We start from the raw sequence: 11,471 nt of genomic DNA, 5'->3' as shown, positions 1-11,471 counted from the left end.
CACCCCGACCCCCCCCAGCACCCCACGACGACACCCCCCCCGCCGCCGCACCCCCTCGACACCCCCTCCCGCACGCTCACAGCACCCCCCGCACCCCAAAACCGCCCCCAAACCTCCGCACCCCCAGCCCCCGACCCCCCCCAACACCCCCCCCCGCCCCCCCCCCCCGGTACCGGCTCCGCTCCCCGCGCGGCCCCGAGCGGCTCCGCCCCGGAACGGGCCGGGAGCGGCCGGAGCGGGGCCGGGGGCGGGACCGGGGACCCCCGCGGGACCCCCCCGCGGCCGGGGCCGCCCTATAGATAGGCGTTAATCCCGGTAATGAGATGAGCCTCATTAGGCGAGGGCTCGCGGGGGGATGGGGGGGGGGAGCCCTCGGGGGGGGCCATCCCCTGCGCCAGCGCGCGGACCTGGCCCGGAGGGCACTGGGAGCACTGGGAGCACTGGGAGCACTGGGCTGCCCTCCCGGTGCCGCTCAGGCTCCGGTCCCCCAGTGCCACCAGCCCCCGCCCCCACGGGAGGGGGGGACAGGGGCCACCCCGGGGGACTGGGTGGCTCTGGGGGACCCTGAGGAGACTCCGGGGGGGGTCTCCGGGGGGGTCCCGAGGGTGCGGGCACAGGGTGACACCTGGTGGCACCACGCAGGGTGGCACCTGGGTACCCCCGGTGACGTGGGGAGGGGGACACCGCGTCCCTGAGTGGGTGACAGCACCCCCGGGGGGTGACCGCATCCCCAGGGGGGTGGCACTGTCCGGGGGGGTGGCACTGTCCCCGGGGGGGTAACCATGTCCCCAGCGGGGTGGCACTGTCCCCGGGGGGGTGTCCACATCCCCAAGGGGATCACCGCGTCCCCAAGGGGAACGCCTGCCTGCCCGGGGGGCTCTACCCGTGTCCCCAGGGCTGTGACCGTGTCCCCGGGGGGGTGTCCATGTCCCCGGGGGGGTCACAGTGTCCCCAGGGGGGTGTCCATGTCCCCGGGGGGGTCACAGTGTCTGCAGGGGGGTGTCCGTGTCCCCAGGGGGGGTCACAGTGTCCCCAGGGGGGTGTCCGTGTCCCCGGGGGGGTGTCCATGTCCCCGGGGGGGTCACAGTGTCCGCAGGGGGGTGTCCGTGTCCCCAGGGGGTTGTCTGTGTCCCGGGGGGGGGGTCACGGTGTCCCCAGGGGGGGTGTGACGGTGTCCCCGAGGTGGGGGGGGTGACAAACCGACAGAGCTGGGTGACAGTGCTCCGTTTTATTTACAGGCTCCCGGGGTGGGGGGTGACCGTCCACACAGGGACCACCCCCCCGACCCCCCCCCGAGAGCAAAGACGTACAAATAAATACAACCGGGGGAAACAGCAGCCGGGGAACGTCGTTCCAGTGCCTCCCAGTGCCTCCCAGTAGCCCTGCGAGAGCGCTGGCTCTGCAGGCCGGCGCTGAGTGGCCCCGCAGCGGGGAAGGTCCCTTGTAGGAGGCAGGGAGGGGACCCCGTGTCCCCCCCCCAGACCCCCGCGTCCCCCGGCCGGGGCTGGGCCCTGGGGGTGTCCCGGGGCCCCCATCCCCGCGGGCTGGGTGTCACGGCGACGCGTCCCCGGTGTCCCCAACGTCACAGCGTGAAGATCTCGTCCTCGGCATCGCGGAGGGCGGCCGCCCGCGGGGTCCTGGTGAGGGGCCGGGGGCCGAGGCGGGGGCCCCGGGGGGGCGGCGGGCGCCCGGCATCGGGGCTCCGGGTGCCTTCAGCCTCGGCTGAGCTGCGGGGGATGCAGCGGGGTGGCCCTGAGGGGCGGCCGTGCCACCCGCTCCCCCCGCCAGCCCCGCTCCCCGAAAGCGCCCGTTCTGCCCCAAACGGGCGGGCGCGCTCACCCTGGGCCGCGGGCGCCGAGCCGCTGGGCCGCCGCCGCCTTGGAGCGCCCGATCTCGGCGTCGAGCTGCCGCAGGAAATCGGTGGCCGAGAGGTCGTGGCGGGCCGGGGCGGCCGGGGTGGCCCCGGGGGGCACGGGCGCGTCCTGGTCCCCGTCCTCGGCGAGGGGTCCCCCCGGCTGCGCCGGCGCGGGGATGAGGAGGGTGGGCTTGAGGAAGATGGTGTCCGAGGTGTAGAGGCGGTTGGCGCGCTTGATCTGCTCCATCTGCGGGGACGGGGACCAGGATGGGGACAGCGATGGGGACAGGGATGGGGACAGGATAGGATGGGGATGGGGACGGGGATGGGGACAGAGATGGGACAGGGATGGGATGGCACAGGGATGGGGACGGGGATGGGGACGGGGACAGAGATGAGGATGGGATGGGACAGGGGTGGGGACCCGGATGGGGACAGGGATGGGGACGGGATAGGATGGGGATGGAGATGGCGATGGGGATGGTGACAGGGATGGGGACAGGAATGGGACAGGGATGGGGACGGGGACAGCAATGGGGACAGGGATGGTGACAGGGGTGGGGACTGGGATGGGGATGGGATGGAAGAGGGATGGAAGAGGGATGGGGACAGAGATGGGGACCGGGATGGGGACCGGGAAGAGGACAGGATGCAAGACGGATGGGGACAGCAATGGGACAGGGATGGGGAATGGGATGGGACAGGGACGGGGGCAGGGACAGGACAGGGACAGGATGGGGACGGGGGCAGGGACGGGCCCGGGGTAAGGGCAGGGACCGGGCCGGGCCGGGAGGGGCCAGCGATGGCCGCCCGGGTCCCGGCCCCGCCCCGGCGCTCCCCGGCAGGGCCGCTCACCGTCACGCCGTAGCGCAGCGCCAGCCCCGGCAGCGTGTCCCCGGGCTGCAGGCGGTGCTCCCGGGGGGGGCCCCCCGCCGCCCCGCTCCCCGCCGCCATGGCGGGACGGCTCCGCGCACAGCCCCGGCCCGGGGCGGGGGGGGACGGGACCGGCCCAGGGCCCCGGCGCTCCGGCCGCCGCTCACCGGGAGCGGGCTCGGCCCCGCCGCCGCCCCCGGGCACCCCCGGGGCCCGGTGAGGCCGGAGACGCCGGGGCCGGCCCGGTCGCCCTCGCGGAGGCCTCTGGGAGTTATAGTCCGGAACGGGAGGGGACCCCGCCACTCCTCGGGCAGCGCCGCCGCCGCCCGCCCCCCTAATCCCAGAGTCCTCCCTGTCCCCCCCCCGCCCCTGCCGCCGCCACGGCCGCTGCCCCCGGGGGGGTCTTTGCTCCCCGTTCCCCGCGCAGGGTGCCACCGCGGAACTACAACTCCCGTCATGCCGCGGGGCCGCGGCCGCCAGGCAGCACGGCGGGCCCGCCCGCCCCGCCCCTCGCGCTCTCTGATTGGCCGCAGCTCCCGCGTGCTGCCCGCCGGGAAAAGCCACCCGGAAGCCGGGCGGGAGAGGGGGCGGTTCCCATAGTAACCGCGGCGGCCGCCATGTCCTTCAAGCGGGAGGGGGACGACCCCGCTCAGCTCGGGGTGCTGCAGGTGGGTCCCGACCCTCCCCCGGCCCCCCCCAGCCCCTCCCCGAGACCCCCGGACCCCCCCGGCCCCTCCCCGAGCCCCCCCGGGTTCTCCCCCCTGCCCCGCCCTGTTCCCCCCCAGCCCCTCCCCTACAGGCCTCTCCTGCCGCCATTGCTCCTCTGCCCCCCCATTCCCCCTCACCCCTGCCCTCTCCCGACAGCCCCCCCCCGGGTTCTCCTCCCAGCGCCCCAGGTACCCCCGGCAGCTCCCCAGAATTACCCCCTTCCCCTGGCGCACCCTGCCCCCCAGCCCGCCCCCTCCCCAGCCCTGACACCCCGATTCCTCTCCCACCCCCCCAGAGCGGGGTCCCCGGGGTGCCGAGGTTCCCTGCCCTGAGGGGGGCCGGGGCTGGGGGCCAGGGCTGGTTCCCCCGGGGCGAGCTGGGGGCAGAGCCCCCCTCCACCCGGCAGCAGGCGCGGGGGGCTGAGCTCACCTGGCCGCCTCGGCCTCTCGCAGAAGAGACGCGTGGCAGAGCTGCTGGCCAGCTACATCCCCGAGGACGAGGCGCTGCTGCTGAGGAGCGGGAGGTGAGTGGGACCCCCGGCGCAGCCCCCCCGCCGGCCGCTTGCGGGGTCCTGACGGCAGCTCCCCCCCCCCCGCCTTGGCACAGGTACGCATGCACCGTGTGCGCCCACCGCCCCGTCTTCGACACGCTGGACGTGCTGACGGTCCACAGGGCCGGCAAGAAGCACACGGGCAGTAAGTGGGGGACCGGCGTGGGGGGGGTGGGCTGCACCAGGCGAGCGCGTCCCCCGCCGCCCCGTCCCCTTCGCTCTCTTCCAGGCCTGCAGCGCTTCTACGGCCGGAAACGCGCGGCCCAGGGGCAGCGGCACGAGGAGGAGGCGCAGGCAGAGGCGGCAGGCGCGGAGGTTGGTGCGGACGCCCCTTCTTTGCCACGCCGGACCCCCGGGCGGGCCCCCCTGAGCTCTGTCCCCCGTCCCCAGGGCTCCGCAGCCCCTCTCTTGGCACGGACGAGGAGGATCGCCCGGAGTGCTCTCCTGAAAGCCGCTCCCTACAGCAGCTGCTGCCGGAGGGTGGGGTGAGACCCTTGGTTTTTTGGAGGATGGGGGGTCCGGCAGCACCGCGTCCTCACCGCCGCCGTCGGGCGTTTGTGGGACGAGGCCCTGACTCGTTCTGTTCCAGCGCGGAGGGAAGCAGCTCGCAAGCCGGCGTCGCCTGGACGGGGCCGAGCGCTGCCCCGACGCCTCCGGAGCTGTCGCGGAAGGACGGAGGAGCCGTGGCCGCCAGCCCTGCAGCCCTGCTGCCGGGGCACCACGGCGGGCGAGCGGGTAAGAGCCCGCCGGCAGCTCCGGGGCTGTGCAGCGCCCGTTTCTGTGGCTCTCACCAGCCCCGCTCTGCCCTCCCAGACGCTCCGACGGCGGCTCCGGCCCGCACGCGGCGAGGCAGCAAAGGAAAAGCCTCCTCATCGGCCCTGGGCCAGCCCGAAGCCCGCAGCCCCGAGCGACGCCAGGCCCTGGAGCGGTACCTGCGGCTGCGGAGGTGAGTCTCGGCCCCGGCGGCGCGGGGAGCCCCGTGGCGACTCGCCTCTCACCCCTCCCTCTGTCTGCCCGTCCGTCTGTCCGTCCCCCCAGCGCTGGCTGGATCCAGGACCCCTCCGGCAAGTGGGTGAAGGACGAGAACGCCGAATTCGACTCGGACGAGGAGGAGCCGCCCACGCTGCTGCCGGCCTGAAGCCCCCCGCGGGGCCGGGCCCCCCGCCTGCCCCCCAGCCCCTGGTAATAGAGGCAGCTGCAGAGGCCGGAGGTGTCTGAGCCGTTGGGGCAGTCCCGGGGGGGGGGTGTGGGGGGTCCCGGCGTTTTGCCATCCCGGGGTGCTCAACCCGGTGCTTTTTCGGGGCAGCCCTGGCCCGGCCAGAGCCCTGTGAGCGCTGCCAACCTCGCTGTGGGTTTTGGCCCGTCCCTGCCCCGTCCCCTCCTGTCCCCGGCCCAGGTCACGCTCGTTTTCTCACACACTGGCAGCTGCCTGCGGGTCGTGGCCTTTCGGGGTGGCGGTGCCGGGTTCCCCCCCTCGTCCCCAGCCCCAGCAGCTGTCCCGGTGCTTTGCAAAGCGCCCGGCCACGCCGCCCTCCCCCTGCCTCAGTTTCCCCCCTCCTTTTCCCACCAGCCTGCGGGTGGTCCCAGCTCGGGTCCCGTCCCTGGGGGCCCTCCTGGCAGTGCTGCCCGGGGTGATGTTACCCCTGGGTGCTGGGATCTACCCGCTTGCTCGGCTCGCGCCTATAAATAGGTGGGGGGACCTATAAATAGTGCCTATGTCCCCCCCACCCGCCTCACCGGGCCGTAGGTGCCGGCCTCCGTGGGCCCTGGGTGCCCAGCTCCCTGCCACGGGGGCACCGGGCTGCACGGGGGGTGTCGCCCTGCTCCCCGCACCCCTCCCGGAGCCGTAACCCAATCCCCCCGGTATAAATACCCCGACCCCGTGGCCCCGCTGCTCCCCGAGGGGATCCGGGCACCCGGCTCGGCCCCGGCGATTAATGGATTAATGGACAGAGGCTAACGAGGCCTCGAGCCCCGCAAGACCTGGGGGGTGTCCCCGCTGCCCCCTCGCCGTGTTGCCCTCCCTGGCCGATCGCTCCGGCCCCGCGCGCGGATCCTGCCCGGGACGCGTCCCAGCGGGTCCCAGAGCCGCGTCTCTCCGTCCTCTTTATTTACAGCGGCCCCGGGGAGCAGGAGCCCCGGCTCTTCGCGCCGCGGGGGCCGTTAGGTTTTCTTCTGCTTGCGACCTGGGGGCAGAGGAAAGGAGGGGTCAGGGCTGGGCCCCCCCTCCCGCCGATTCCTGCCCCGGGAGGGGACGTGGGGACGCTCACGGAGCTCGTTGTTGTTGGTGATGGCGATGGCGGCGCGGGCGCGGGGGCCTTGCTGTGTGAAGTGGTAGCCGAAGCGCACGACGGAGGGGCACTGCTCCAGCATGGTGGCCATCTCCATCTCCACTGTGTCACCCAGCCGCTGGCACTGCGGGGCGGGGGAGACCGGGCACGCCGGGCAGTGGGGGACACCCCTGTCCCCTCCCCGGGCCGCCTGGGGTGCCCGTCCCTACCTGGTTGTCCACCTTGAGCTCGCGCAGGGTGGTGTTGTGGTGCATGGCCTTGATGATGCTCATCATCCCCGCGCTGGTGATGAAGTTGGATTCGATGTTGAGGCTCTGCAGGGTCTTGTTCTCCATCAGCATCTCGGCCACGGCCTGCGTGTCACCTTGGGGTGTCACCTCGGGGTGTCCCCCAGGGCTGGCACCCCTCCCCCGGCACGTCCCGGGCCACCGATGCCCCAGGTGACGGTGGAAAAGCCACCGTCCCCCGGCCTTGCTGGTGCCCAGGACGGAGCCCGGGGCAGGGGACCGCGTCCTGTGTCCCCTCCCTGTCTGGGGACGGGTGGGGGGCCCCGGGGCCGGGACTCACGCTGGCCACGGGGTCGTTGCTGCGGGTGGCAACCAGGCTGAGCTTCTTGACGTGGGTGTTGGTTTTCATGGCCTCGCAGATGGCCTTCAGCGTGGAGACGGGAATGTCCTGTGGCGAGGGGACGTGGGTGTCACCAAGGGGACGCGGGTGTCCCCCAGGGGACGGGGACATCCCTGAGGTGATGTGAGTGTCCCCAGGGGATGTCAGTGGCATCGAGAGGGTGGGGATGTCTCCAGGGGTATGGCACCGTCCCCGAGAGGGTGCAGTTCATCACGCAGGGGATGTGGGTGGCACTGAAGGGATGGGGGACATTGCCAAGGGGACATGGATGCCTCTGGATGAGGACCAGGACCCCAGGGTGCCCTGGAGCCACTCCAGAATGGGGACAAATGCCCAAGAGCTGCCCCAAGACAGGGACCACCCCCCAGGGACACCACAGGACACCCGGGGACACCTTGGGGACGTGGCCACCGGGTCCTTCACCTTGATGTTGTTGAGGTTGACGTCCTCCAGCGCCCCATCGTCAGCCTGGATCTGCCGCAGCGTCTCCTCCACGTTGGTGGGGTTCGGGGGCTCGTCCGGCACCGGCTTGTACCTGTCAGGCTTCACCACGCCTGGGGCACACGTGTGTGCGTGGGGACACACGTGACCGCACGCGGGGGCGCAGATACGCGGGCACACGCGCCTGTGCACGTGTGTGGGGTCCCCACGGGGAATCCCGGAGGGGTTCTGGTCCCCAGATTCCCCCCAAACAGCCCCGTGGGCCCCGCATCCCTGTGTCCCCCGTCCCTGTGTCCCCTGTCCCCCCGCCCGGGGGGCTCGTCCCCGGCATCCCTGTGTCCCCTGTACCTGCGTCCCCCAGCCCAGGGGGCTCATCCCCCCGGCCCCGCGTCCCCCGGCCCCGTGTCCCCCATCCCCGGGGGGGCTCGTCCCTGCATCCTCCGTCCCCCAGCCCGGGGGGCTCGTCCCCGTGTCCCCCATCCCCGCGTCCCCCGGCCCCACGTCCCCCGGCCCAGGGGGCTCGTCCCCATGTCCCCTGTACCCGTGTCCCCTGTCCCTGTGTCCCCCAGCCCGGGGGGCTCATCCCCCCGGCCCCGCATCCCCCGTCCCCATGTCCCCCATCTCCGTGTCCCCCAGCCCGGGGGGCTTGTCCCCCATCCCCACGTCCCCCGTCCCCACGTCCCCCAGCCCAGGGGGCTCGTCCCCGTGTCCCCCATTCCCCTGTCCCCACGTCCGCCGGCCCTCACTGTTGATGCCCTCCGTGTTGGAGATGGTCCCGCTGCAGATCGCGTCGTAGTACTGCTTGTTGCTCATCAGCGTGTACATGCCCAGGATGGCTGCGGGGCGGGGGGGTCAGCGGTGCCCCCCGGGCCCCTCGTGTCCCCCCGGGGGGGGTCGGGGGCCAGCAGTGAAAGCTGAGCGCAGGGGCCCGGTGCTGCCTTTAGTGGGGACCCAGGGGGGCAGGGGGGGCACGGCACTCGCCTGGCAGCGGGGAGCACGGCTGTGACCCCCCGTGCAGCGCTCAGCCTCGTGCAACGCGCCGGCCCCGTGCGACGCCGCGGTGCCACGCGCTGCCCCCGCGTGAAGATGCTGCGGGACACGCTACCCCCGTGCGCGGCCGCGGTGTGACGGGGCAGCCCCGTGCGAGGCCATGGTGCGACACGGCTGCCCTGTGTGAGGCCATGGTGTGATGTGGCATCCCTGTGCGAGGCCATGGTGTGACACGGCTGCCCCGTGCGAGGCCGTGGTGTGACATGGCTGCCCTGTGCGAGGTTGTGGTGTGACACGGCTGCCCCGTGGGAGGCCATGGTGCGACACGGCTGCCCTGTGCAAGGCCACGGAGTGATGTGGCATCCCTGTGCGAGGCTGTGGTGTGACACGGCAGCCTTGTGCGAGGCCACGGTGTGATGTGGCATCCCTGTGTGAGGCCACGGTGTGACACGGCTGCCCCGTGCGAGGCCATGGTGTAACACGGCTGCCCCGTGTGAGGCCATGGTGTGACACGGCTGCCCCGTGCGAGGTTGTGGTGTGACACGGCTGCCCCGTGCGAGGCCATGGTGTGACACGGCTGCCCCGTGCGAGGTTGTGGTGTGACACGGCTGCCCCGTGCGAGGCCATGGTGTGACACGGCTGCCCCGTGCGAGGCCGTGGTGTGACACGGCTGCCCCGTGCGAGGTTGTGGTGTGACACGGCTGCCCCGTGCTAGGCCACGGCGCGACGTGGCAGCCCCGCGCGAGACCCACCGGCGATGTCGCACATCTCGGCCTCGGTGGCGTTGGCCAGCGCCTCCTCCAGCTCGGGCTCCAGCGTGATCTGCTCCTCCCGCGGGATCTCCCGCGTCGGGTTCTTGGGCACGAAGGGCTTCCCTGGGCGCGGGGACACCGGGGATGGGGACGGCAGAGCCGCGGGGGACGGTGGCTGCTGCCGGAGCGTGGTGGGGCCCAGGGGCGGCCGTGCCTCGGGGTGACACTGCCGGGGGTGGGAGTCCAGGGGGTGGCATTGCCAGCAGGTGACTGTCTGGGGGGGTTGTGTGACCGTACGGGGGTGGCATCGCCGTGGGGTGGCTGTACTGGGGGTGACATCTCAGGGGGTGACATCACCGTGGGGTGGCTGTACTGGGGGTGACATCGCCGTGGGGTGGCTGTACTGGGGGTGACATCTCAGGGGGTGGCATCGCCGTGGGGTGGCTGTACTGGGGGTGACATCTCAGGGGGTGACATCACTGTGGGGTGGCTGTACTGGGGGGGACATCTCAGGGGGTGGCATCGCCGTGGGGTGGCTGTACTGGGGGTGACATCTCAGGGGGTGACATCGCTGTGGGGTGGCTGTACTGGGGGGGACATCTCAGGGGGTGGCATCGCCGTGGGGTGGCTGTACTGGGGGGGATATCTCAGGGGGTGACATCGCTGTGGGGTGGCTGTACTGGGGGGGACATCTCAAGGGGTGGCATCGCCGTGGGGTGGCTGTACAGGTGGTGGCAACACCGGGGGGTGGCCATGCCCAGGGCTGGCGGGGACCCAGCTCGCCCAGGACACCCGAGCCGCTGGCGAGGACCGTTCTGCCGAGCTAAATATACCCGGCACTGCGGGGCCCTGTCCCCCCCGGTCCCCGCCATGTCCCCCCCGGTCCCCGCACCTTTCTTCTCGCCGGTGAAGGGCACCAGGTCGTCGCGCTCGCCGGCCTCCAGCGCCTGCTTCTCCAGGTGCTGCAGCAGGGCCTCGCGGTCCAGCGGCCCCGTCGGGCTCTTCTGCGTCTGGTCCCGCTGCTGCAGCCCCGCCGGCAGCAGCACGTTCTGGGGACCCCCCAGTGTCACCCCGATGGCCAGGTGGCACCTGCCCCGCTCGCCCCCCCCCGCCCTGGGACCCACCTCGGGGTCCATCTCCAGCAGCTCCGTGTCCAGCTGCGCCAGCTCCTCGGCCGACAGCTCCCGCAGGATCTTGTCCTCGTCGATGTCCCGGTACTTCTCCAGCTCCTGCCGGTACGACGTCATGGCGGGGGCCGGGGGGTCCTGGGGGGACACCGGGGGGGCTGAGCGGCTGGCAGGGGGCTCCCCGGGGTGGGGGGATGCCCCATGCCACGGTGACCCCCCCACGCCATGGCCTGCAGGGCCCCTTTCTACCACGGGGGTTATTGGGGTTCCCCGGGGCTGGGGGGGGCGTGGGGCACTCTGGGGGGGGGTCCGGGGTGGGGTGGTTGGGGAGCTCTTGGGGAAGCGGAGTCACGCCTCTCGCTGCTCCCCGGGGCTGGGACCCTGCAGCCCCCCCAGCCTCCCCCGGCGTTTGGGGGGCACGTCCTGCTGCAGCAGCCCCGGCCCCCCCAGTCTGTGCCGCTTTGCCCCCCAACACGCTCCCCGTCTCCTGGGGCAGGAGGGGGCACAAGTCACCCGATGCCCGGCTGAGGTTGGTCCCCTGACACCTGGGTCCCCAGGGCTGGGGGGGGGCACCTGGGGAGGCCACACGCACCCAGTGCCCCCGGGAGGGACCGGGCACCCATGGGTGAGAGCCGGGGGGCTGCGGGATCCCTGCAAGTGGGGGACCCCAGCAGCACCCAGGGACCCTGCAGTCGGGCTCCCCAGCGGTGCTGTGCCCCCCCACCACCCCGGGGACCCCCCCCCCTCCCCAGGACCCCCCCCGGGCCGTACCTGGCCGCTGGCCGGGCGTCGGAGCCTGCCTGGAGCGAGCCCCGGTGCTGAGCCAAGGGCTCCGGCCGCGCAGGGCATGAGATCAGCGTTTTATTCTGCGAGCCGGCGGCGGGGAGGGGCGAGATCACATATCCCGGCGTTATCGAGCCCTGCCAGCCCCGCGCCCGCCCCACCCCGCACCCCGCCACGGCGGGGGCCCCTGGGCGACGGGGGGGCTCCCCGGGACCCCTTGGGGTGCCCTGGCCTGGGGGGAGCAGGGAGAGGCCGCAGGGAGCGGCTGAGCCGTGTGCCGGGGGCCCTGCAGCCCCCCGAGACCCCGGACCCCCCCGGGGACATTTCACACCTCTTCACCCCAAGACCATCTGGGTGACTTGGCTCTCACCCCCCCGGCCCCTCAAAACGCGCGGGGCCACCGTTCCCGGGGCTGCTGGGGGAGCAGCAGCGCTCGAGCGAACCGCTTGTTTACTGCAGGGTCTCCAGGCCACG

At 73.1% G+C, this 11,471-nt stretch overlaps 3 protein-coding genes across 5 annotated transcripts; 1 reads left to right on the top strand and 2 right to left on the bottom strand.

Annotated features, from left to right (window-relative positions):
* Positions 1 to 1,213: 1,213 nt before the first annotated feature.
* LYSMD1 (LysM domain containing 1) lies at positions 1,214 to 2,891 on the bottom strand. Of its 2 annotated transcripts, none has more exons than XM_075445145.1 (3): positions 2,711 to 2,891; positions 1,840 to 2,419; positions 1,214 to 1,752 (listed from the first exon to the last, which is right to left on the bottom strand). In XM_075445145.1, exons 1-3 carry the CDS (start codon positions 2,807 to 2,809, stop codon positions 1,583 to 1,585), a joined length of 849 nt encoding a protein of 282 aa, XP_075301260.1. In that variant the 5' UTR covers positions 2,810 to 2,891; the 3' UTR covers positions 1,214 to 1,582. The 2 variants fall into 2 exon arrangements, with proteins under 2 accessions (XP_075301260.1, XP_075301261.1); XM_075445146.1 differs by having other exon boundaries at positions 1,214 to 1,727; positions 1,840 to 2,102; positions 2,711 to 2,883.
* Positions 2,892 to 3,293: 402 nt separating this feature from the next.
* On the top strand, positions 3,294 to 6,093 carry SCNM1 (sodium channel modifier 1). Of its 2 annotated transcripts, none has more exons than XM_075445147.1 (8): positions 3,294 to 3,396; positions 3,889 to 3,959; positions 4,043 to 4,131; positions 4,216 to 4,301; positions 4,377 to 4,466; positions 4,576 to 4,721; positions 4,800 to 4,932; positions 5,025 to 6,093. In XM_075445147.1, exons 1-8 carry the CDS (start codon positions 3,346 to 3,348, stop codon positions 5,202 to 5,204), a joined length of 846 nt encoding a protein of 281 aa, XP_075301262.1. In that variant the 5' UTR covers positions 3,294 to 3,345; the 3' UTR covers positions 5,205 to 6,093. The 2 variants fall into 2 exon arrangements, with proteins under 2 accessions (XP_075301262.1, XP_075301263.1); XM_075445148.1 differs by having other exon boundaries at positions 4,377 to 4,471; positions 5,025 to 5,193.
* TMOD4 (tropomodulin 4) lies at positions 6,075 to 11,083 on the bottom strand. Its single transcript, XM_075445137.1, has 10 exons — positions 10,986 to 11,083; positions 10,212 to 10,352; positions 9,980 to 10,136; positions 9,088 to 9,210; positions 8,092 to 8,181; positions 7,328 to 7,458; positions 6,845 to 6,952; positions 6,487 to 6,630; positions 6,257 to 6,401; positions 6,075 to 6,172 (listed from the first exon to the last, which is right to left on the bottom strand). The coding sequence occupies exons 1-10, from the start codon at positions 11,061 to 11,063 to the stop codon at positions 6,150 to 6,152; spliced, it is 1,140 nt and encodes a 379-aa protein (XP_075301252.1). The 5' UTR covers positions 11,064 to 11,083; the 3' UTR covers positions 6,075 to 6,149.
* Between the last annotated feature and the right edge of the window lie 388 nt (positions 11,084 to 11,471).

Source organism: Opisthocomus hoazin, chromosome 30, assembly GCF_030867145.1.
Source record: "Opisthocomus hoazin isolate bOpiHoa1 chromosome 30, bOpiHoa1.hap1, whole genome shotgun sequence".
Taxonomy (NCBI): domain Eukaryota; kingdom Metazoa; phylum Chordata; class Aves; order Opisthocomiformes; family Opisthocomidae; genus Opisthocomus; species Opisthocomus hoazin.
This window is presented reverse-complemented; position numbering and strand designations above follow the sequence as displayed.

Bases quoted from the DNA above. Each gene is read 5' to 3' on its own strand.
- SCNM1 (XM_075445147.1), top strand. From the start codon at position 3,346: ATGTCCTTCAAGCGGGAGGGGGACGACCCCGCTCAGCTCGGGGTGCTG. The intron at 4,467-4,575 runs GTGGGGTGAGAC...GTTCTGTTCCAG, and splicing joins ACAGCAGCTGCTGCCGGAGG to CGCGGAGGGAAGCAGCTCGC. The intron at 4,722-4,799 runs GTAAGAGCCCGC...CTGCCCTCCCAG, and splicing joins GCACCACGGCGGGCGAGCGG to ACGCTCCGACGGCGGCTCCG.
- LYSMD1 (XM_075445145.1), bottom strand. From the start codon at position 2,809: ATGGCGGCGGGGAGCGGGGCGGCGGGGGGCCCCCCCCGGGAGCACCGC. The intron at 2,420-2,710 runs GTGAGCGGCCCT...TCCCCATCCCAG, and splicing joins CGCTGCGCTACGGCGTGACG to TCCCCACCCCTGTCACCATC. The intron at 1,753-1,839 runs GTGAGCGCGCCC...GCCGCCCCTCAG, and splicing joins CTCGGCGCCCGCGGCCCAGG to GGCCACCCCGCTGCATCCCC.
- TMOD4 (XM_075445137.1), bottom strand. From the start codon at position 11,063: ATGCCCTGCGCGGCCGGAGCCCTTGGCTCAGCACCGGGGCTCGCTCCA. The intron at 10,137-10,211 runs GTGGGTCCCAGG...GGGGGTCCCCAG, and splicing joins TGCTGGAGATGGACCCCGAG to AACGTGCTGCTGCCGGCGGG. The intron at 7,459-8,091 runs GTGAGGGCCGGC...CGTGTGCCCCAG, and splicing joins CAACACGGAGGGCATCAACA to GCGTGGTGAAGCCTGACAGG.